This window comes from Salvelinus alpinus, chromosome 6 (genome assembly GCF_045679555.1).
Source record: "Salvelinus alpinus chromosome 6, SLU_Salpinus.1, whole genome shotgun sequence".
Classification (NCBI taxonomy): Eukaryota; Metazoa; Chordata; class Actinopteri; order Salmoniformes; family Salmonidae; genus Salvelinus; species Salvelinus alpinus.
The window spans coordinates 76,133,253-76,158,697 of record NC_092091.1 but is presented as its reverse complement, the minus strand read 5'-3'; the positions used below and the strand labels follow the sequence as shown (position 1 = coordinate 76,158,697).

At 42.8% G+C, this 25,445-nt stretch overlaps 1 protein-coding gene and 1 long non-coding RNA gene across 2 annotated transcripts in view; both read right to left on the bottom strand.

Annotated features, from left to right (window-relative positions):
- Nucleotides 1-6,642, bottom strand: part of LOC139579381 (uncharacterized) — a 44,136-nt gene extending 37,494 nt beyond the window's left edge. Inside the window, exons 1-2 of the long non-coding RNA XR_011675741.1 lie at nt 6,544-6,642; nt 2,521-2,683 (exon numbers count right to left, since the gene is read on the bottom strand). This is a non-coding gene — a long non-coding RNA (uncharacterized lncRNA). The remainder of the gene's footprint in view (nt 1-2,520; nt 2,684-6,543) is intronic.
- A 3,068-nt stretch (nt 6,643-9,710) lies between these two features.
- Nucleotides 9,711-25,445, bottom strand: part of LOC139579326 (CD209 antigen-like protein C) — a 39,692-nt gene continuing 23,957 nt past the window's right edge. Inside the window, exons 3-6 of the mRNA XM_071407888.1 lie at nt 13,338-13,460; nt 13,075-13,217; nt 12,571-12,674; nt 9,711-10,682 (exon numbers count right to left, since the gene is read on the bottom strand). Of these exons, the coding sequence (XP_071263989.1) occupies nt 10,523-10,682; nt 12,571-12,674; nt 13,075-13,217; nt 13,338-13,460 (530 nt within the window). The 3' untranslated portion in view covers nt 9,711-10,522. The remainder of the gene's footprint in view (nt 10,683-12,570; nt 12,675-13,074; nt 13,218-13,337; nt 13,461-25,445) is intronic.

Sequence of the window (25,445 nt, the reverse complement as noted above, 5' to 3'; positions counted from 1 at the left end):
TGGTTATATAGTAACATGTCCTGGCTGGTTATACAGTAACATGTCCTGGCTGGTTATACAGTAACATGTCCTGGCTGGTTATACAGTAACATGTCCTGGCTGGTTATACAGTAACATGTCCTGGCTGGTTATATAGTAACATGTCCTGGCTGGTTATACAGTAACATGTCCTGGCTGGTTATACAGTAACATGCCCTGGCTGGTTATACAGTAACATGTCCTGGCTGGTTATACAGTAACGTGCCCTGTCTGGTTATACAGTAACATGTCCTAGCTGGTTATACAGTAACATGTCCTGGCTGGTTATACAGTAACATGTCCTGGCTGGTTATACAGTAACATGTCCTGGCTGGTTATACAGTAACATGTCCTGGCTGGTTATACAGTAACATGTCCTGGCTGGTTATATAGTAACATGTCCTGGCTGGTTATACAGTAACATGTCCTGGCTGGTTATACAGTAACATGTCCTGGCTGGTTATACAGTAACATGTCCTGGCTGGTTATACAGTAACATGTCCTGGCTGGTTATATAGTAACATGTCCTGGCTGGTTATACAGTAACATGTCCTGGCTGGTTATACAGTAACATGCCCTGGCTGGTTATACAGTAACATGTCCTGGCTGGTTATACAGTAACATGTCCTGGCTGGTTATACAGTAACATGTCCTGGCTAGTTATACAGTAACATGTCCTGGCTGGTTATACAGTAACATGTCCTGGCTGGTTATACAGTAACATGTCCTGGCTGGTTATACAGTAACATGTCCTGGCTTGTTATACAGTAACATGTCCTGGCTGGTTATACAGTAACATGTCCTGGCTGGTTATATAGTAACATGTCCTGGCTGGTTATACAGTAACATGTCCTGGCTGGTTATACAGTAACATGTCCTGGCTGGTTATACAGTAACATGTCCTGGCTGGTTATACAGTAACATGTCCTGGCTGGTTATATAGTAACATGTCCTGGCTGGTTATACAGTAACATGTCCTGGCTGGTTATACAGTAACATGCCCTGGCTGGTTATACAGTAACATGTCCTGGCTGGTTATACAATAACATGTCCTGGCTGGTTATACAGTAACATGTCCTGGCTGGTTATACAGTAACATGTCCTGGCTGGTTATACAGTAACATGTCCTGGCTGGTTATACAGTAACATGTCCTGGCTGGTTATAGTTGGGAAACTTTCTTCTTCTTCTTTTCACCTTGTTATCTGATTGCTGAGTAACTTCCTGGTCTTCTGGGGGAAGTTTCACCCACATACACCAGGCTCACACATCCTCTTATATGGTCTCTTACTATTCTATTGGCAATTGACCAATTCCTACATGCATTTAACAGACTCCTATTTGTGTCATCCCAAGCCTTCACACGGAGGTCACATTATGGCTTGCACCGTGGCCGTGTAGGGGCCGTTTAGGGCCCTTTTTCTTTTCTCTATGCTGTCTGTGTGTGACATCAGTGTGAGGAGTTATTCAGAAGTGTGTGTAGGATATTGATCTGCATCTTTCTCAGAGGTTTAAAAGGGGAACTTGACGTGAGTCCGCGTCTGCCTGTGTGCAGTGTGTTCTCTTACTACTGTTCTGCCCTCTGTCTATGTCAACTACAGGTGACACTGGTTTAATGATCCAATCACATTCAATCAGGAAGCTGGGAAATCTCCTAGGACATTTTCCCTGTATTACTTAATCTGTGCCTTAATTCTTCTTATTATAGTACTGTGTCTTTAGACCAGTGTGGTTAAGGAATTATTCACACAACCATGTTACCTAAACAGTTAACAATGTATTTTGTATTTGAATGGGTGAGTAATTGAGGATTGTTTTGTTTCTTTGCTTTGTCAGGCTTGGGGAGAGGCCCTAGTGTGTCCCAAGTAGCACCCTGATCACTATTTAGTTAACCACTTTGGACCAGGGCCATGGATCTGGTCAAATGTAGGGCAGGAGGAGGGCTGTACTTAATTAACGTGGTCAGTGTGAAAACGATGATTGATATCAGACCAGAGATATTGTTAGTAAGACTAGCTAAGAATTGGCACCAAGTGTAGAGTTTGCACATGTTTTTTCAGTTTAGGGGATAAGAGTCCGAAAGCAAAGCTAAAACATTTACATATTACCTGAATGTTTTCTTCTTTCTGTTAACCCAAGTTTAAATGTTAATGTGTTATAGTCTCTATGGCCACTAGACAGCACACAACACAGAACACAGCATCCTCACATTGTTCATTGTTTGGAAGCAATACCATTTCATAGAAGTAATATTTAATGAATAAACTGTTTAGAGGGAAGAGGACAAAGCTGAAACCAATACAGTATTGTGACTGATCCAAAAGGCTGCCAATAATCTATTGCCAAAAATGAATTACATCTGAAAGACAGAAAGATAATACCATGTAGTGTGTAAATGCATGTGCTCAGTTAATTACACAATCTTAGGGTAAATGTTAATGTACAACACACAGTTGTAGATGATAATAAAATAAACACATATTTAAACAAGATGTGGATTTGACCTATACTGTATGTAGCTATTTCTGTCATTTCTCACAGATCCAGTGCAGCATGCGGTCGCATGGTGCATCGTTCCAGTTGGCCAAAACGCTGTCCCGATGGTAGACCTCCACACAATCCTTGTTGTTGGTATCACCACGTTCCGGCTGACCACTCTTCCAGTACCTACAGACAACACACACACAGAGTCCACCATATTGGTTTTCTAATATTCAGATTCCGGGTTGCGTTCCAATAAGCTCTTCTTTCTGCTGAAGTGTGAGCTCATCCACTACTTCCCATACATCTCAAAGCCTTTGGTTGGTGTAGGCATGTGAGCTAGAGGGAACTCCCATACACCAGTGATTTCCTTTCAAATCCATAAATGGAAGTGAACAAGTGCACACTTCTGGAGAAAATATAGAATATTGGAACGCACCCCTTGGTTCTTTCTGAATTCACCTTCCCTCAACTCCTTGTGTCCTCTCTCCTCACCTCATTCTCAAAACGCATTGGAAGAGAATATCCAAGGTCCCTCCCCTCAGAAGTTCTCCTCCAATGTGCTTTCAGAAGGATTCAAGGACAGGCAGCGGCGACCTGTCATTCAGTACAGGTGAGGCAGAGCTTTAATTGTAGCATTAATTAATGTCACATATCAGTTTATTCATGTCACAAATCTTCTCTCTCTCTAACTCCCCTTACTTTCTCCCTCTCTGTCTCTGTCTCTCTCCCCTCCCCTCCCCTCTCTCCTCCCTCCCTCTCTCCTCCCTCTCTCCTCCCTCTCTCTCACCTCTCTTTTCTCTATTCTGACCTCTCCCTCATGTCACCTATCAGGTAATTCATGTTATACAGTGCCTTGCAAAAGTATTCATCCCCTTTGGTGTTTTTCCTATTTTGTTGCATTACAACCTGTCATTTTTTTTTTGGGGGGGGGGGGGGGATTTCCTGTAATAGACATACACAAAATAGTCCAAATTGCTGAAGTGAAATTTAAAAAATTACTTGTTTCAAAAAATTCAAATAAATAAAAAACGAAAAAGTGGTGCGTGCATATGTATTCACCCCCCTTGCTATGAAGCCCCTAAATAACATCTGGTGCAACCAGTTACCTTCAGAAGTCACATAACTAGTTAAATAAAGTCCACCTGCGTGCAATCTAAGTGTCACATGATCTGTCACATGATCTCAGTGTATATATACATCTGTTCTGAAAGGCCCAGAGTCTGCAACACCACTAAGCAAAGGGCACCACCAAGCAAGAGGCACCATGAAGACCAAGGTCCTCTCCGAACAGGTCAGGGACAAAGTTGTGGAGACGTACAGAGCAGGGTTGGGTTATAAAAAAATATCCGAAACTTTGAACATCCCACGAAGCACCATTAAATCCATTATAAAAAAATGGAAATAATATGGCACCACAACAAACCTGCCAAGAGTGGGCCGCCCACCAAAACTCATGGACCAGGCAAGGAGGGCATTAATCAGAGAGGCAACAAAGAGACCAAAGATAACCGTGAAGGAGCTGCAAAGCTCCAGAGCGGAAATTGGAGTATCTGTCCGTAGGACCACTTTAAACCTCTCATCACCCCGAGAACACCATCCCCACTGTGAAGCATGGTGGTGGCAGCATCATGCTGTGGGGATGTTTTTCATATGCAGGGACTGGGAAACTGGTCAGATTTGAGGGAATGATTGATGGCGCTAAGTAAAGGGAAAATCTTGAGGGAAGCCTGTTTCAGTCTTCCAGAGATTTGAGACTGGGACGGAGGTTCACCTTCCAGCAGGATAATGACCCTAAGCATACTCCTAAAGCAAGGGGAAGGGGAAACATTTAAATGTCTTCGAATGGCCTAGTCAAAGCCCAGACCTCAATCCAACTGAAAATATGTGGTATGACTTAAAGATTGCTGTACACCAGCGAACCCATCCAACTTGAAGGAGCTGGAGCAGTTTTGCATTGAAGAATGGGCAAAAAATCCCAGTGGCTAGATGTGCCAACCTGATCGAGACATACCCCAAGAGACTTGCAGCTGTATTTGCTGCAAAAAATGGCTCTACAATGTATTGACTTTGGGGGGTGAATAGGTATGCATGCTCAATTTTAATTTTTTTGGTCTTATTTCTTGTTTTTTTCACAAGCAAAAATATTTAGCATCTTAAAAGTGGTAGGCATGTTGTGTAAATCAAATGATACACCCTCCCCCAAAAATATATTTTAATTCCAATTTGTAAGGCAACAAAATAGGAAAAATGCCAAGGGGGAGTGAATACTTTCGGAAGACACTGTATATCTCCTCTCTCTCTATCCCCTCTCTCTCTTTCCCCTCTCTCTCCTCTCACTCTCTTTCTCTCTCTCCCCTCTCTCTTTCCTCTCTTTCCCCCTCTCTCTCTCTTCCCCTCTCTCCATCTCCCCTCTCTCTCTCCTCCTCTTCCCTCTCTCCTCCTCTCTCCTCTCCCCCTTCCTCCCCTCTCTCTATCTCCCTTTCCCCTCTCCTCTCTCTTTCCCCTTTCTTCTATCTTTCATCTCTCTCCTCTGCTCTCCCCTCTCTGTCTCACTATCTCTCCTCTCTCTCTCAATATCTCCCCTCTCTCTATCTCTCTCCCCTCGCTGCCTCTCCCTCTCTCTCCCCTCTCTCTCTCTTGCTCTCTCTATTCTCTCTCCTCCCCTCTCTCTCCCCTTCTCTCCACTCTCCCTCTCTCTTTCCTGTCTCACTATCTCTCCTCTCTCTCTCAATATCTCCCCTCTATCTCTCATCTCTCTCAATATCTACCCTCTCTCTATCTCTCTCCCCTCGCTCCCTGTCCCTCTCTCCTCCCCTCTCTCTCCCCCTCTCTCCACTCTCCCTCTCTCTTCCCCCTCTCTCCTCTCCTCTCTCTCTCTCCCTTCCCTTTCCTCTCTCTCCCTCCCCTCTTCCCTCTCCCCTTTAACTTCCCTCTCCCCTTTAACTCCCCGCTCTCTTTCCCCTCTCCTCTCCTCCTTCTCTCTATATTGCGACAGGTTTCCTTCAGGACAGGTTTTCCACTGTTTAGCTCTGTCAGAGAAATATACTATGTTACACGTATTGACCAACAAATTCTAACATTGTAATTAACTGTTGGCAAATCCATAATGAGGGTGCACTCATGAGGTTAAATTCCGAAGCTAAACCCTTCTCCCCGAAATATACACTCGCTCACTCTCCCTCATCGATTTAAAGGATTATGACTGCACCAATCCAATGCATTTAAATGCATGACTGAACAAGTGCACACTTCTGGAGAATGAAGGGTAGAGAATGGGGACACAGCCCTAGTGACTGACTTGACTACTTACCATGCTCAGAGAGCCTCTTCTCCAGCACCACCTTCTCATTGGTCAGAACACTGACCCTGTCACTAAACCTGTCCCTTTCTTTAGTCAGGTTAGTGTAACGCTCCTGTAACTGGTTTTTGTCAGTTTTCTCTTGGTCTCTCTCCTATTGCAGCTGGTTGCTCTCCGTCTGTAACTCGTCTCTTTCCCTCAGTAACTGGTTTCTGTTCGTCTGGCACTGGTTTCTCTGTACACAGAGCCATGATACAACTGGTATCTGTCTGGTCTTGCGCCAGACTAGTGGTGTTGTAACAGGCCTCTAAATGTTTTCTCTCTTCATTAGAGTGGGCTGAAAGAAAGAAAAGAGAAGTTCCTGGGATCTGTTCCAAATGACACTATTACTTATATGGTGAGCTGCTTTTGACCAAAGCCCTATGGGCCATGGTATAAAAGTAGTGTACTTTAAAGCGGATAGAATGCTATTTGGGACACAGTAATTTTTTTTGTGTGTCAGCAATTTTGACAGACTGCTGGTCCCACAAGCTATGTAATGTCTGTAAGTCTGAATTGTGATCCTTGGTTTGTGACAACAGAACTAGGGTGTGATAATGACATACATATCTATCCTATGGGCCCTGGTTAAAAGTAATGCACTATACATGGAATAGGGTCCCAAATGACACCCTATCCCCTATTTAGTGCGCTACGTTTGACCAGTGCACTAATGGGGTGTCATTTGGGACACAGCCTCACTCACAGAAAGCCAGTCTCAGGGAGATGTTGAGAGTGACTTGTAGAACACACAGCACTCCTAAACACACAGCAGCCATCCTGTAGAGTCTTAGTCTTCCATCTGCAGAGAAATACACACATACACACACACACAGAAACACACACAGAAAAACAGACACAGAAATACACACAGACACACATACACCGTCATCCTACATGACTAATAACTATGTTTTAAACAGAACACACCATCATCCTACATCACTAATGATTATGATTAGAATTCTGAGAGACAAACATTTCCATTGCACCATTGGTTTCCCCCCATCGATGGTTGGCAGCAACAGTTTGCTCAACCTTGTGGTCACCTCAAATCTGATAAACAGGAAGCTATTGTATGAAGAAATGACCAAAATTACACAATTTAGCCGAAGCATGATTTAAAGCGTCAATCCGTGATTGCTATATCACATTTAATTTAATTGTAATTTATAATTGCCTCCTGACTTTAGTTTACAGTCTAACCCCATCAGGAGCCAAAATATAAGCTTGTTCTACCATGGAATTGTAAACAAACACTGTGTAGCCTCAAATAGTTAAAACTATCATTTAGATCTCGTGGATGGTCAGTCCTTGCATACATACTGTAGCTATGAATTTGAGAGTGGTAACATTTTTACAGCCCCGTCCCTCAGCTGTTTACCAAAAACAGTGGTCCACTGTGTTGTTGTTTTTAAAAGGCTCTTTTCAATTAATCATATTTAAATAGTTCCACGTAGTTCCAATAACTAAACTAAAAAAAGACATTGAATTGATACATTTTAGTGAACGTGACCCAGCAGGATTGAAACAATATGCTCCGTACCAACTGAACCACACAGAAGACTGAACAATAAAAATGTACACGTGTTTTTCTAGTGTGTGTGTGTGTGTGTGTGTGTGTGTGTGTGTGTGTGTGTGTGTGTGTGTGTGTGTGTGTGTGTGTGTGTGTGTGTGTGTGTGTGTGTGTGTGTGTGTGTGTGTGTGTGTGTGTGTGTGTGTGTGTGTGTGTGTGTGCACGTTCGGGTTCATGCCTGCATCCGTGTCTGTGTGAGAGTGAAAGATAGATCATTCTTTGTACCTGAGAGATGGGTCTTAGTCTTCACACTCGTTGCTCTGTTCCGGTTTTCTTCAGTAACTTTCTTTAATTCAATCTCCTGTTTGTTGATGTAGTCGGCCATCTTAAATAACCGTACCGGATATCAATGATTACCCCAATCAATCAATTAGGTCTGTCTGACCTCTTATTGTAATATATATGATTCTAACTTACTTTTACTTACGGTATTGACTTACTGTATGATTACCTTTCTACCTGACTCCTAATGGTAATATCTACTGTGTGATTACCTTTCTAACTGACTCCTAATGGTAATATCTACTGTATGATTACCTTTCTAACTGACTCCTAATGGTAATATCTACTGTATGATTACCTTTCTAACTGTCTCCTAATGGTAATATCTACTGTATGATTACCTTTCTAACTGACTCCTAATGGTAATATCTACTGTATGATTACCTTTCTAACTGACTCCTAATGGTAATATCTACTGTATGATTACCTTTCTAACTGACTCCTAATGGTAATATCTACTGTATGATTACCTTTCTAACTGACTCCTAATGGTAATATCTACTGTATGATTACTTTTCTAACTGACTCCTAATGGTAATATCTACTGTATGATTACCTTTCTAACTGACTCCTAATGGTAATATCTACTGTATGATTACCTTTCTAACTGACTATAATGGTAATATCTACTGTATGATTACCTTTCTAACTGACTCCTAATGGTAATATCTACTGTATGATTACCTTTCTAACTGACTATAATGGTAATATCTACTGTATGATTACCTTTCTAACTGACTATAATGGTAATATCTACTGTATGATTACCTTTCTAACTGACTCCTAATGGTAATATCTACTGTATGATTACCTTTCTAACTGACTATAATGGTAATATCTACTGTATGATTACCTTTCTAACTGACTCCTAATGGTAATATCTACTGTATGATTACCTTTCTAACTGACTATAATGGTAATATCTACTGTATGATTACCTTTCTAACTGACTCCTAATGGTAATATCTACTGTATGATTACCTTTCTAACTGACTCCTAATGGTAATATCTACTGTATGATTACCTTTCTAACTGACTATAATGGTAATATCTACTGTATGATTACCTTTCTAACTGACTATAATGGTAATATCTACTGTATGATTACCTTTCTAACTGACTATAATGGTAATATCTACTGTATGATTACCTTTCTAACTGACTATAATGGTAATATCTACTGTATGATTCTAACTTCAGTGACTAGTAGTTGAGTAGGTGCTCTGATGTGCATCTCCACCAGGTTCTTCTCTGATGACTGTCTGTTGTCCACTAACATTGATATATACAAGTATCCAATCACCTTCACTCAGGAAGTTAAACATGACAGATTATTCTAAATAAAGTGATATAACATGATAGCTTCATGAAAACAAGTAGTGACGAGTGCAGCCTTTCATCCTGTCATTTTGACTGGCCTGTTTGTGGCTTCCCCAGCCTTCAAATGGAGTTCACATTATGGCTCGTACTCTCTCTATGCCACCGATAGGGGCCCTTTTCTGTTATCTATGCTGTCTGTGTGTGACATCAGTGTGAAGAGTTATTCAGAGGTGTGTGTGGGACATCTGTCTGCATCTTTTTCAGAAAAGGGGAACTTCACGTGTGTGTGTGTGTGTGTGTGTGTGTGTGTTTGTCTGTGTGTGTGTCTGTGTGTGTGTTTGCCTGCGTGCAGTGTGTATCCTCTCAGTACTGTTCTGCCTTCCGTCGGTGTCCAAAAGCAAGTCACATTTTTTTAACAATTCAATCACATTCAATCAGGAAGCTGGTAAACCTGCTAGGTTCCTTTCTTACTTAATCTGATCCTCATCTACTTACTAGACATTTATACTAATAATTGATTATGAAAAAAGCACAAGCCTATGGCAAATCACATAACATGTTTTTTTTTAAAACAATGAATACTGTCAGGACCCAGTTATGAACTCGGGTCTCCGGTGTGAGAAACAGTCACTTAGTAAACTGAGCCACTAATATTCAGCAGAACCCAGAAGATGAGGCAGACACAGCAGTACTAGAGACGGTGGTTTAATAAAGTAAAAAGGAAAAGATCTTCAGCCAAAAAATATAAATCCACAACGTCAAAAGTAATTCCAAGAGAAAAAATGTATATCCTCCAAGACACAAGGAAAAATCCACAAAGTGGTAAGAACAGCAGGGAAAAAACAAACCTCAAAAGAATAATCAAAAATAAACAAGAACAAAACCAGAGTACCTCAAGAAAATCCAACTAGAGAAACAAAAGTTCACAGCATGGCTGGGGCTGGGTGCTAACATACAAACACAGAGCAAAGAACTGAGGAACACTAAGGGTTTAAATACTTTCAAGGGAAATGAGGCACAGGTGCAAATAATGACTGGAACAAGGGAAAAAACAAAAGGGTCAAAAAAGCACAATGGGGGCATCTAAAACCTGAACCTGAACAATCCTGGCCAAATCCTGACAGAATACAATCATTTTACAGATGACAGTATGTCTACACACTGTTTAACTAGAGACAGATGCGTTAGCACTGTAGCACTACTATATAATGAGATGCTGTATAACTCTTCACAAATCCAGATATGTTGAGAGGTAAATGATATGTCTGAATATTTATATACAGGCTCAGAATACCCAATATTAAAATCAACACAGTCCTAGTTACAGTATATCCTGGTTCACAACCATTATCAGGTTGTTTTGCCCTCAGTACAGTACCTACAGTGTGTTGGTGTGTGTGTGTGCGTGTGTGTGTGTCTTAGAGAGAGAGAGAATGAAGTTGTGTTCACTGTAGGTGCTGTATGTGTGCGCGTCCTCCCACCAGCCTCCTCTGTTGTCATGGTGTTGTTAAACCACTTTCTCACAAATCCAGTACCGATTGTGTAAACATGACAGGTCATTCCATGCCTTTACAGGACGCCATGTTTCTGTGTTCAGCTCAACACAGTCCTCCTCCCCATTTTTTGGGTCGTCACCACCATTATCAGGCTGATGTGAGTACCAGTAACTACAGTTAAAAAACACAGAGAAAAATAAAATTACACATTTTTTATTTTGTCACATGCGCGAAATACAACAGGTGTAGACTTTGCCATGAAATGCTTAGTTACGGGTCCTTCCCCAACAATGCAGAGTTAAAAATTAAGAAATAAATTAATAAAACATAAAAAGAAAATAGTAACACAACAAAATAAAAAGTGACAATAAACAGAGTAGCACAGTGAGTGTGAAGATTGTGAAAGTGTCTGTGTGTGTGTGTGTGTATGGACGTGTTAAATGCTATTTCTAGGGGGTTTAGGGTTAAGGTTAGAATTAGTGTTAGGGTTAGAATTACGATAAGGGTTAGGGTAGAGTCTAGTGAGTGTGTGGGTAGAGTCTAGTGAGCGTGTGGGTAGAGTCTAGTGAGTGTGTGGGTAGAGTCTAGTGAGCGTGTGGGTAGAGTCTAGTGAGCGTCTGGGTAGAGTCTAGTGAGTGTGTGGGTAGAGTCTAGTGAGCGTGTGGGTAGAGTCTAGTGAGTGTGTGGGTAGAGTCTAGTGAGCGTGTGGGTAGAGTCTAGTGAGCGTCTGGGTAGAGTCTAGTGAGTGTGTGGGTAGAGTCTAGTGAGTGTGTGTAGAACCAGTCCCAGAGTGCAAAAAAAAGGGTCAAAGTAAATAGACATGTTTTTTCAACTTTAACATGAGCATAACCTTTTTAGGACCAACAACCAAAACATATTTTGTATTTTATGAGATTTTATGACATTTTAAGATATATCTTTTGTGCTCGTAGGATAACATCTATGAGTGGAAACAATACTTTTTATGAACATGATTTGAAGCAATATGTAATTTGTTATAAAGTCTCTATCACACCTGGATGTTAAATCTCACCTTGTAGTCATAGGATTATGAACAACCCAGAGAATCCGTCCTACTCCTTACAATGTGGTCAGTGTTAATATAGAGCAGTAGTCTCTTACATTGGGGTGGTCAGTGTTATTATAGAGCAGTAGTCTCTTACCTTGGGGTGGTCAGTGTTATTATAGAGCAGTAGTCTCTTACCTTGGGGTGGTCAGTGTTATTAGAGCAGTAGTCTCTTACCTTGGGGTGGTCAGTGTTATTATACAGCAGTAGTCTCTTACCTTGGAGTGGTCAATGTTATTATAGAACAGTAGTCTCTTATCTTGGGGTGGTCAGTGTTATTATAGAGCAGTAGTCTCTTACCTTGGGGTGGTCAGTGTTATTATAGAGCAGCAGTCTCTTATCTTGGGGTGGTCAGTGTTATTTTAGAGCAGTAGTCTCTTACCTTGGGGCGGTCAGTGTTATTATAGAGCAGTAGTCTCTTACCTTGGGGTGGTCAGTGTTATTAGAGCAGTAGTCTCTTACCTTGGGGTGGTCAGTGTTATTATAGAGCAGTAGTCTCTTACCTTGGGGTGGTCAGTGTTATTATAGAGCAGTAGTCTCTTACCTTGGGGTGGTCAGTGTTATTATAGATCAGTAGTCTCTTACCTTGGGGTGGTCAGTGTTATTATAGAGCAGTAGTGTCTTACCTTGGGGTGGTCAGTGTTATTATAGATCAGTAGTCTCTTACCTTGGGGTGTTCAGTGTTAGTATAGAGCAGTAGTCTCTTACTTTGCGGTGGTTAGTGTTATTATAGAGCAGTAGTCTCTTACCTTGGGGTGGTCAGTGTTATTATAGTGCAGTAGTCTCTTACCTTGGGGTGGTCAGTGTTATTATAGAGCAGTAGTCTCTTACCTTGGGGTGGTCAGTGTTATTATAGAGCAGTAGTCTCTTACCTTGGGGTGGTCAGTGTTATTATAGAGCAGTAGTCTCTTACCTTGGGGTGGTCCGTGTTATTACAACAGTAGTCTCTTACCTTGGGGTGGTCAGTGTTATTATGGAGCAGTAGTGTCTTACCTTGGGGTGGTCAGTGGGGTGCCGTCCACCCATCTCCAGGTCCCCTCAGAAACAGAGTCAGTCAGACCAATCCAGGCTCTCTTATTGAGGCCATAGAGAAACTCCTGTTGGTGAGAAAGATACTGATATTGTCAACTACTATAGACTATATGTGTTAAATACTGGAAGATATATTACTTACCAAGAGATGTTTCACTCTCTCTCTCTCTCTCTCTCTCTCTCTCTCTCTCTCTCTCTCTCTCTCTCTCGCTCTCTCTCTCTCTCTCTCTCTCTCTCTCTCTCTCTCTCTCTCGCTCGCTCTCTCTCGCTCTCTCTCTCTCTCTCTCTCTCTCTCTCTCTCTCTCTCTCTCTCTCTCTCTCTCTCTCTCTCTCTCTCTCTCTCTCTCTCTCTCTCTCTCTCTCTCTCTCTCTCTCTCGCTCTCGCTCTCGCTCTCGCTCTCGCTCTCGCTCTCGCTCTCGCTCTCGCTCTCGCTCTCTCTCGCTCTCGCTCTCTCTCTCTCTCACCTGTTCCATATCACTGTTTACGATCACCAGGTCTGCTCCTCTCTCCAGACAGTTCTGTCTGCTCTCCTTCCACGTTTTTTTCACAGTAGACAGGAAGTACCAACTGGAGTTAAACTGCTGCCAGCCTTCAGGACAGGTTTGTTCTACAAGACAGAAACATGAATTGCCATCTTATTATTCTGCACCTATTATTGTAGAATACGAACACAAGTTTACTGCATATTAGATATGTGATGTTATGATCATTTATCAGGTGAACTCACTCAGATTAGAGAACTTTCTCATGAGATCATCTCTTTCCTTCTGTAGCTGGTCTCTCTCTTCAGTCAGGGTGTTGCAACTGGTCTGTAGCTGGTCTCTCTCTTCAGTCTCATTGCCTCTGTTATCTGGAAAGGATTGATACATATAGCTCCTGGTTAATTCACTCACAAAACAGTAATTCAATAATATCTAAATGCATATTCCCATGATAATGACTCAAATGATTGGCTTGCAGTGTGGACATTTCACCAGTAAAACGTGATGAATTATCATTCAAGATTGACATGGATGTTTACAGTCTATTTTGAAATGAGCTGTTCCTGACTTGGTGTAGGACATAGAACATTTTCTTGAGACAATGTGGATATAGTCAGATGTTGTTATCTGAGGACGCATTTTATGTATATTCTATAAAGAGATTCAAAAGGCTCCATCTGTCAGTACAAACTCTGATTTAGACATGATGATGTCATAAACAAGTATCACTACACCGCTGGTTACAAAAGACATGATTGACATCGGGAAAAGAGGAGAGACAATCACCTGATCATTGATGTTGATGATTGATGTAAATCTGCTAGTCAGCTAGATATTGTTTTTTTTTCACTGATTGGGATTTAATCTTCAATGCTCTCAAATAACAGAATATATACCTTAATGGTCCCGCTTTAAATGACGTTAAAAAAGCCTTTATAATGCCTTCATAAGCACTACATATATGTGTTATACAGCATATAAATCACCTATATCGATTATGATAAACATATAAAAGGTGACATGCTGTGCTGAAGGATGAAACACGATCTAAAGTGAAGTCATTTTAGTCACATTACACCTAATCTCGTTCCAAGACACTTCAGCCCAATTGCTCGGAAAGTCTGGTGGACCAACGCATCAAGCTTGGCCTTCATTAGTTAGGGTTTGGTTTAAAAGCACATTTTAATAATATTCTTTTGGGGGGGAAATGGGCAGTGTTTAGCCATAATTATGACTTTTTGGATGTGTTAACTAGTGACGAATAGGGGGAATGTTTTTGCTAGCAGTAAGGTCACTCCCATACTCAGTAAGGTCACTCCCATACTCAGTTAGGTCACTCCCATACTCAGTAAGGTCACTCCCATAGAATGCTATGGTGACTAGTTACACAGTTGATATCCCAGACTTGTACAGTATTTGCCGCCTGTGCAACAGCCTGGGGACGACGTTACACAAGGCAACGCTTACCTTGACGAAAGCCCCCAACATAAGGAAATTGAAAGTGGCTTTTTTCTGGAACCAAGTTACATGTTCCTCAGTACACAAACACAACAATATAACAATCCGTACTATGCAGTGCTGGGCCCAGTCAGAGAACAGAAGAGGAAAACCTGGTGACGTAGTCTCAGGTTGGACTACTCCAAATCATCTAAGTTCTGACACACACGCTTTATGATGTGAACACAAATGTATTAATACACTAAACAGCTAAAAACTAACAGTCAAAAATCTACGTTTCTTAGATTTATCCCAGAACTCAAAAGCCATCCTCTGTTTAAGCATTATTGTGAACACAGAAAATCCCATTTTGTTGTTTTTCTATTAAATATTTTTTTTGGCTGTGCAGTTCAGAGTGTGTGTCATTCTGCAGCACAGCATTTTGGGGGAAGTTAAGGTCAGGTCCAATATTGACAATGCACCCAAGAGGGAAAGAGGTTGGGCCATCCTAGAAATGTTTTAGAGTAATATAATATATTTACATTTACATTTAAGTCATTTAGCAGACGCTCTTATCCAGAGCGACTTACAAATTGACAATTTACATGCTTTGTGAAGCCTCAATGTAATATGATTTATGAAGCCATTTATAAGCAATGCTTATGCCACCCTTTATAAAGCTTAAGTTTGTGTCATATTTGTTGTAGTGGTTTAGGTCACTTTTGACATTGATGGTTATGTCACACAGTTATGCCACATTTATGAACCCATTTATAGAGCATGACATATGATTATAGATAATTTGTGAGACATGTATGTAGTGTTTATGAAGGCTTTATGAAGGCTTTATAAGCTTGCCGTCATTTAAAGCGGGACCATATTCATAATCTTCGAACTCTTGATATATGGCTGGCTGGCTAGTGGCTTTTGTGGATATTTTAGTTGGTTATATGGTGGTTAGTTAGAGTGTAGACTACCTGTGTTCAGTGGCAACTCATCATTCAGGGCAGGTGGGCCAGAAAAGGTTGAATACATTGGCCATGCTGTCCATCCAGCATGACTTCTGCCTCATTCAAAACAACTGAAAACTCAGAACTGGGAAATCTCAGACTTCAGTGAGTTCAAGACAACTTGGAACTCTGAATAAAACGAGCTCCGCCTGGAAAAAAACATTTTGAACGGTCAGCCAACTCGAAATTTTAAGTCGGGAACTCGAGCCTCTTTCTGGAGCTCCGACCTGAAGATCACGGACGTCATGATTCAACCTTGTTCTTTCCATGTTTCCAGTTGTCTTGAAAGCACCATAAATCCAGAGAATGACAGACTTTGACGACAAAAATTCATGACAAAATTTGCACACGAGAAGGACCGCCACACCAACTTCCTGTTCAAGTGAGCACAGCAAAACAAGGTGAGTCCAAAAATGTCTTGTATGCTGCTGCATAAATTATTTTTGTTTAACCTTTATTTAACCAGGAAAAGCCCATTGAGACCCAGTCTCTTTTTCAAGGGAGACCTGGCCAAGGAGGCAGCAACAATCAAGACATTACATAATTAAAAAATACAACAATACAATACAACAACATGATCCAGCCTAAAACAAGCATTTACTCTCCTCTGAAACAGTCTCCCATCAATTTTTTTTAATTCATTCAGTGGCACTAACATATCTAGATGAAGCATGGATTGTAGATTATTCCATGCGTCTGGTGCACAAGAAGAGAAGGCAGTCTTGCCTAATTCTGTGAATGTCCAGGGGACTTTGAGTAGCTACCACCTAGCAGACCGGGTATGGTAACTGCTATTGGTGAAGGAGACCAGACTACAGAGGTAAAGAGGGAGTTTACCCAAAAGGGCTTTGTAGATGAACACATACAAATGTAGCTTTCTGCGCATATAAAGTGAGGTCCAACCTACCATTTGGTACAAGGTGCAATGATGGGTGAGTGACTTGGCATTTGTAATAAAGCGCAAGGATGCATGATTTACAGAGTCCAGTCTCTGTAAGATGGAGGAGGTTGCATGCATATACAACAAGTCACCATAATCAATTACAGAGAGAAAAGTGACCTGAACAAGCTTCTTTCTAGCCATAAGCGGGAAGCAAGTCTTATTACGAAAATAAAAACCCAATTTCAATTTAAGCTTTGTCACAAGATTATCCACATGAACTTTAAAGGACAACTTGTCATCCAACCAAGTACCTAGGTATTTGTAGGATGACACTTTTTCAGTGGATAAACTACCAGATGTGACAATGCTAACGTTCTCTGTCAGAGTTCTAGCTCTGGTAAAGTTCATGAATTTAGTTTTTTTGTACATTCAAGACCAGTTTGAGACCATATAGGGAGGCCTGCTGTGACGACCCTCCCACCCTGTCTGCCGTATGCTCTCTCTTTGCTCTTGTTTCCCTATTAGGATGCTGGTGGGCGGAGCTGAGAGGGTCGTCAGCTACATGGGAAACACCTGGGCCCACTTTCCCAGGATAAATACACCATTTCCCCATTCATGGAGGAGACTCTCTCCATGCAGACACCTTGATAGATTTTGTTGTGGTTTTTGTGACTTTTTGGTTGTTTGCTTTAGCACCTTTCAACACATCGCATTATCACATTCATGCATGCCAAAACACTCACTTACACTACTGATTACACACACCATTGTTAATTGCATTTAGGTTACTTTATTTAATAAATATATTTTGTTACTCCTTATCTCCACGTTGTCTCCCTTTTGTTACGGACTTTGAGCCGGTTCGTGACAAGTGGGGGCTCATCCGGGATCTTTGAACGTATGGGTTTGGGAGAACGTGGAGGTACGTGTTTGGTTTGCATATTTTGTTTGAGTCTGATAGGCCCAGTATTGGTTGCCTTTGTTGGTTGAGTTTGATCGGCCCAGTATTGGTTGCCTTTGTTGTTTGGTTTGTGTGCTGTGTTGGAGAGAGTATAATGGTTAGTTTCCCGGCCCTGCCCAGCCTGGAAACTCTTGTTCTACTTTCTGTTGGGACATCGGTCTGAGGAGGTGAGTAATCGGCTGTGTACCTCAGTGGGAGATTTGGGTAGGGTGGTGGAACTTGCTACCCGGAGCTATATCCTTTTTCCCCTGATAGGCTTAGTGACATGTTTTATTTTTGGAATATGTTGGGCATGGTTAACGTTTGTTATTTTTGTGTGGTGTCTGTGAACTGAGCAGTTGTCTCGGGGGCACATCCGTGGCTTGGTGGAATCTGCCAGCGTGCTGGGGGGTTTATGTCCTTGCCAGCGGGCTACAGTGCGTAAATACCCACCGCAAATCCGCATGAAGACTAGGGTTGAGTTATAGTAGGTTTTGGGGAAGCTCCGTATCTCATCTCTCTTCTGAGGTGCTCAGGGTGATTGTCATTTCTTGGGTTGTGGTCTGGTGTGCTCAGCAGAGGGGAAGAGTGAGATTTTTTTTTTTGTAACTATGGTGTCTTATGTAGATGAGTTCATTCATTTTCCATCAGAGGAATTGTTAGAATTAGGTACTAAAGAACAGCTGTTGAAGATCGCTGAACACTACAAGGTTGAAATTAGTGATAAACGTCTAAAGAATTCTATTAGGTTGATATTGAAGGCCAATCTGATGGAGAGTGGTATTCTTGAAGTTACCACTGGGCCAGCCTCTGCTGAGGACTCTTTGTCTCCCCGTAACGTTACAATGGCCATTCCATTGGTTAGTCATGGTAGTCTTCTTTTTGAACAGCAGAAAGAACTGCTTCTGTTACAGCTGGAGCATGAGCGTGAGAACCTAGAGCATAATCGGCAGTATGATCGTGAGAAGCTAGAGCATGATCGTGAGAAGCTAGAGCATGATCGTGTAAAGTATGAAAAGGAATTAGATATGGAGCATGCTAAAATCAAGTTGCAACAAGAACGGATAGAGTTGATTAGGGAAGGAAAGATCTCAGGGGAGAGTTTGTTCTGGGAAGGTGATCCAGATTTACCTAGGGGTCGTTCCTCTTTTGGTCGTGCCCCGGACACATTTGATATTGTTGGGAACTTACGGTTATTGCCTCAGTTTAATGAAAAGGACCCTGAGACATTCTTTTCGTTGTTTGAGCGTGTTGCTGACGCTAGGAGTTGGCCTGATTCTGACCGCACCTTAATGTTGCAGTGTGTGCTGACTGGTAAAGCGCAGGAAGCATATTCAGCTCTTAGTGTACACGACAGTGTCAGTTATGATAAGGTTAAAACGGCTGTGTTACAAATTTATGAATTGGTCCCTGAGGCTTACCGCCAACGATTTAGAACTTTAAAAAGGGATGATAAACAGACTTGAGTTTGCGCGACAATTATCTTTACAGTTTAATCGCTGGTGTTCTGCCTCTGCAGTTGTGACTTTCCAAGGGCTGTGTGATCTGATTATGTTAGCGCAATTTAAGGACACAATCCCTGATCGTATTTCCACGTATATTAACGAATGAAAAGTAAAGAATGTCGTTGAAGCTGCGCTTTTGGCGGATGAGTATGTGTTGACTCACAAAAGTGTCTTTGCAGAGCCCCGTATTCGGAATGAGTGGGGGCGTTCGGATAGATTTGGGCTTCGCTCACCGAGATACTATGGTTCATGGGCAGAGTCCTATTCAACTAGGGTTGAGCCTGACTCCCGTGGTAAAGCTAACTTTGAGCAAGAGTGTCACTACTGTCACGGTTCAGGTCATTGGAAAAACGAATGTCCACATCTCAGGTCAAAGGGTGCTTACGCTAAATCTAAGCCTACCGCGTTAGCTGCGCCTGTTCCACATCAGTTCACTCATGACTCATTGCCTCAGGCCCAGGAGCATGTGAAAGGCCATATTGATCCAAATTATTTACCTTTCATTACGGAAGGTTTTGTGTCTATGTTAGGAAGAAAGGCCCTAGTGCCAGTGAAGATCCTGAGAGACACAGGTGCCTCCGAATCGTTTGTGTTGGAGTCTGTGTTACCCTTTTCAGCTGAGACTGATTCGGGGAATAGTGTTCTAATTAGAGGAATAGGTTTGAACACTCTTTCAGTTCCATTGCATAAACTGATGTTAGATTGTGGACTGGTGAAAGGTGAGGTTGTTGTGGGGGTGCGTCCTTCATTGCCTATTGAGGGTATCGATGTTATTCTCGGGAATAACTTGGCAGGTGAGCGTGTGTGGCCTGTCGAGGTTCCATCTCTAGTTGTTTCCATAAAGCCGTCAGTTGTTGAGATTCCTGATGAGAGTGTACAAAGCTCCCCAGAGATGTTCAGTGCGTGTGCAGTGACGCGTTCTATGAGTCGTGGCGAACTGGTCACTGTGCCGACTAATGAGAATACCACAAAGAAGTATGTCACTGCTTTCCCTGTTATTCAGTTATCTGTTACCCGCTCAGATCTAATCAATGCGCAACAGACTGACCCCACATTAGAAGAGTTGCGTGACCAAATTGTGCCTGTGGAACAGTTGGGAGATGTCGCCCATGGCTATTTTCTCCAGGATGACGTCCTGATGAGAAAGTGGGTGTCTCATGGTAGTTGTTTTCTGGGGGAGGCGATTAGTCAGGTTGTGGTACCAGTAAAACTTCGTGAGTTGGTGTTGACACCTTCTCACAATGATGTTGCTGGACATATGGGTGTGAGGAAAACATACCATCACATATTAAGACATTTCTTTTGGCCTAGATTAAAGAGGGATGTCTCTGATTTCATCAACTTGTCACACCTGTCAATTAACTGGTAAACCTAATCAAGCTATTAAGCCGGTGCCACTGTTTCCTATTCCTGTACTCAGCCAACCTTTTGAGTATCTGATCATTGACTGTGTGGGTCCTTTGCCTCGTTCTAAAAAGGGAGAAATGGCTAAAGAGAAGTTATCATCTTCACAGGAGAGGTTGAAGGGTATATTTGATCGCCGAACTGAGCCTCGTCAGTTTACTCCGGGTGATCAGGTTCTTGCTCTGCTGCCAATTGTTGGTTCTCCTTTTCAAGCATCAAGGTCCATTTACAGTGGTGCGTCAGTACACTGAGCAAAATTACCTAGTTGCCACTCCAGAACGGAGGAAAGCACACCAGCTGTGCCATGTAAATTTGTTAAAACCCTATTATGCACGTTCCTCTGTGATTGAACAGTGGGAGTCTACAGAGGACGATAAACCTGTTCTTTTGGTTGATACCGTTGTTTCCTTAGGTTCTTATCATGCTAGATCTGTGCACGAGGAGGAAGATGTGCCTGGTCCTGACGATTGTAGATTGCAGGGTAGATTGAAATGAGTAGTCTGTTACGTTGGGAAGTGGCTATGAATCGTTGGGAGTTGTTAAAAAATTAAGGTCCTTGTTCTTTTCGTTGGAGCTTGTAGCTGATGTGGTCTCGTGCGCCCTGTTCTTGAATGGTTGTATTGTCTGGTTCTGTCTTTCCTGTCTGTTCCCTCCTGGTCTTGTATTCTTCTTTCCTCTTAAATGTTGCTTCCTATGCACTAAGGTTGCTGAGGTCTGGGGAGTCTTTCCTCTTAAATGTTGCTTCCCGTGCGCAAAGGTTGCTGAGGTCTGGGGAGGAGGAGGTTGGCTGGGGGCAAATTGGAAGTGTGCACACGTAACCCCTCATCAATTTGGGACGCAGAGGCTGGTATGTTGTTCCGGGGTCCTTGTTGGTCCCCGGTTTTATGGGGGGGAATGTGACGACCCTCCCACCCTGTCTGCCGTATGCTCTCTCTTTGCTCTTGTTTCCTTATTAGGATGCTGGTGGGCGGAGCTGAGAGGGTCGTCAGCTACATGGGAAACACCTGGGCCCACTTTCCCAGGATAAATACACCATTTCCCCATTCATGGAGGAGACTCTCTCCATGCAGACACCTTGATAGATTTTGTTGTGGTTTTTTGTGACTTTTTGGTTGTTTGCTTTAGCACTTTTCAACACATCGCATTATCACATTCATGCATGCCAAAACACTCACTTACACTACTGATTACACACACCATTGTTAATTGCATTTAGGTTACTTTATTTAATAAATATATTTTGTTACTCCTTATCTCCACGTTGTCTCCCTTTTGTTACGGACTTTGAGCCGGTTCGTGACACTGCAGTGACTGAAAAGCAGTCTGGAGCTCTTCAACAGCCTGAACCAGAGAAGGAGCACATGAATATGTAATATGCCAGGGAGATATGTAGACTGTAGCTAAGAAAGTAATACTAAGTGTATGTTGTGTAGTAAGCTGTTATTAGCCGATGTGCCTCATCCTAATAATTTGGACCCTTTTCCTTTCATAACTTGGCCTACTGTTCTGACTTGGTGGTGCACATGTAGCCTATAGCCAGTTTTGGAGAAATGTCATCATCGAATATTGTAAGAGCTTTCATTGTCTGCTTATTGCCCCCTTTATTTATCCTACAGTTCTGACTTGGTGTAGAGGGAGAACACTGTAAGAACGGCCCATGTTCTGAATTATGTTGCTGTACATTTCAAAAGTGCTGAACAAATAGTTATATTGACTATCTTAGCTCGCTCATGAATGTATTAGCAGAGTAGTAGAGTATATTACGATAAATTGCAGGCCACACTACTTGCCTAGAGTTCTCAGCTATACTTTTTGGGGCTGTTTATTCACCACCATAGACAGATGTCGGCACTAAGACCGCACTCAGACAGCTGTATAAGCAAATAAGCAAACAGGAAACCACTCACCCAGAGGCGGTGCTCCTAGTGGCCGGAGACTTTAATGCAGGGAAACTTAAATCAGTTCTACCAAATCTATCAACATGTTAAATGTGCAACCAGAGGGAAAAAAATTCTAGATCACCTGTACTCCACACACAGAGCTGCGTACAGAGCTCTCCCTCGCCCTCCATTTGGTAAATCCGACCACAACTCTATCCTCCTGATTCATGCTTACAAGCAAAAATTAAAGCAGGACGCATCAGTGACTCGGTCATTAAAAAAATGGTCAGATGAAGCAGATGCTAAACTACAGGACTGTTTTGCTATCACAGACTGGAAAATGTTCCGGGATTCTTCCGATGACATTAAAGAATACACCACATCAGTCACTGGCTTTATCAATAAGTGCATTGAGGACGCAGTCCCCACAGTGACTGTATGTACATACCCCAACCAGAAGCCATGGATTACAGGCAACATTCGCACTGAGCTAAAGGGTAGAGCTGCCACTTTCAAGGTGCGGGACTCTAACCCGGAAGCTTACAAGAAATCCCGCTATGCCCTGCGACGAACCATCAAACAGGCAAAGCGTCAATACAGGGCTAAGATTGAATCATACTACACCGGCTCCGACGCTCGTCGGATGTGGCAGGGCTTGCAAACTATTACACACTACAAAGGGAAGCACAGAGCTGCCCAGTGACACAAGAGCTGCCCAAAGAGCTGCCCAGTGACACAAGCCTACCAGACGAGCTAAATCACTTCTATGCTCGCGTCGAGGCAAGCAACACCGAGGCATGCATGAGAGCATCAGCTGTTCCGGATGACTGTGTGATCACGCTCTCCGTAACCGACGTGAGTAAGACCATTAAACAGGTCAACATTCACAAGGCTGCGGGGCCAGATGGATTACCAGGACGTGTGCTCCGGGCATGTGCTGACCAACTGGCAGGTGTCTTCACTGACATTTTCAACATGTCCCTGATTGAGTCTGTAATACCAACATGCTTCAAGCAGACCACCATAGTCCCTGTGCCCAAGAACACAAAGGCAACCTGCCGAAATGACTACAGACCCGTGGCACTCACGTCCGTAGCCATGAAGTGCTTTGAAAGGCTGGTAATGGCTCACATCAACACCATTATCTCAGAAACCCTAGTGCAATCTCTATTGCACTCCACACTGCCCTTTCCCACCTGGACAAAAGGAACACCTATGTGAGAATGCTATTCATTGACTACAGCTCAGCGTTCAACACCATAGTACCCTCAAAGCTCATCACTAAGCTAAGGAACCTGGGACTAAACACCTCCCTCTGCAACTGGATCCTGGACTTCCTGATGGGCCGTCCCCAGGTGGTGAGGGTAGGTAGCAACACATCTGCCACGCTGATCCTCAACACTGGAGCTCCCCAGGGGTGCGTGCTCAGTCCCCTCCTGTACTCCCTGTTCACCCACGACTGCATGGCCAGGCATGACTCCAACACCATCATTAAGTTTGCTGACGACACAACAGTGGTAGGCCTGATCACCGACAACGACGAGACAGCCTGTAGGGAGGAGGTCAGAGACCTGGCCGGGTGGTGCCAGAATAACAACCTATCCCTCAACGTAACCAGGACTAAGGAGATAATTGTGGACTACAGGAAAAGGAGGACCGAGCACGCCCCCATTCTCATCGACGGGGCTGTAGTGGGGCAGGTTGAAAGCTTCAAATTCCTTGGTGTCCACATCAACAACAAACTAGAATGGTCCAAACACACCAAGACAGTCGTGAAGAGGGCACAACAATGCCTATTCCCCCTCAGGAAACTAAAAAGATTTGGCATGGGTCCTGAGATCCTCAAAAGGTTCTACAGCTGCAACATCGAGAGCATCCTGACCGGTTGCATCACTGCCTGGTACGGCAATTGCTCGGCCTTCGACCGCAAGGCACTTCAGAGGGTAGTGCATACGGCCCAGTACATCACTGGGGCAAAGCTGCCTGCCATCCAGGACCTCTACACCAGGCGGTGCCAGAGGAAGGCCCTGACAATTGTCAAAGACCCCAGCCAACCCAGTCATTGACTGTTCTCTCTACTACCGCATGGCAAGCGGTACCGGAGTGCCAAGTCTAGGACAAAAAGGCTTATTTACATTGTCTGCCCCCCCCAACCCCTCTTTTACGCTGCTGCTACTCTCTGTTTATCTTATATGCATAGTCACTTTAACTATACATTCATGTACATACTACCTCAATTGGCCCGACCAACCAGTGCTCCTGCACATTGGCTAACCGGGCTATCTGCATTGTGTTCCGTGTTACGCTACTGCTACTCTCTGTTCATCATAAATGCATAGTCACTTTAACCATACCCACATGTACATAATACCTCAATAAGCCTGACTAACCGGTGTCTGTATATAGCCTTGCTACTCTTATTTTCAAATGTCTTTTCACTGTTGTTTTATTTCTTTACTTACCTACACACACACACACACACACACACACACACACACACACACACACACACACACACACAGACATACTTTTTTTCTCCGCACTATTGGTTAGAGCCTGTAAGTAAGCATTTCAATGTACGGTCTACACCTGTTGTATTCAGCGCACGTGACAAATAAACTTTGATTTGATAATCGAAATTACAGATTGCCGCTTATCCGCTCATCGTTCCCTTATGCCATAGTTTGTACATCTCAATTGTCAGTAGAAACCACATTTGTTTCAGCAAGTTAGCTATATCAGCTATTTATTTTAAAAAGTCAGTAAATGAAGCTGGATGAACTGTTTTGCTGCCAGACAAGGCTTCGCTGATAGCCAGGTGTAGCAGTGGTAAGGTGTTAGGACTCTGCTGTTGGGATAGCTTTATGTAGGCCCTAACAGTTTGTGGGCACCGTTTGCCAATGTTATAGTGTAATTCATGTATTGCTTTGTGTTGTGTTGTGTAAAATTGGGGGGAGTTTGCCCCACCAAGATTTACACACACACAAAAAAAAAATGTTACTTAAAAACCTCTTTGGGCTAGGGGGCAGTATTTTCACGTCCGGATGAAAAGCGTGCCCAAAATAAACTGCCTACTACTCAGGCCCAGAAGTAGGATATGCATATAATTAGTAGATTTGGATAGAAAACACTCTGAAGTTTCTAAAACTGTTAGAATAATGTCTGTGTGTATAACATAACTGATTTGGCAGGCGAAACCCCGAGCACAATCCATCCAGGGAATTTATTTTTTAGGTCATTGTTTTTCCCAATAGGTTTCTATTGAAAGCCCTATTTATGAGGAACCTGGTTGCA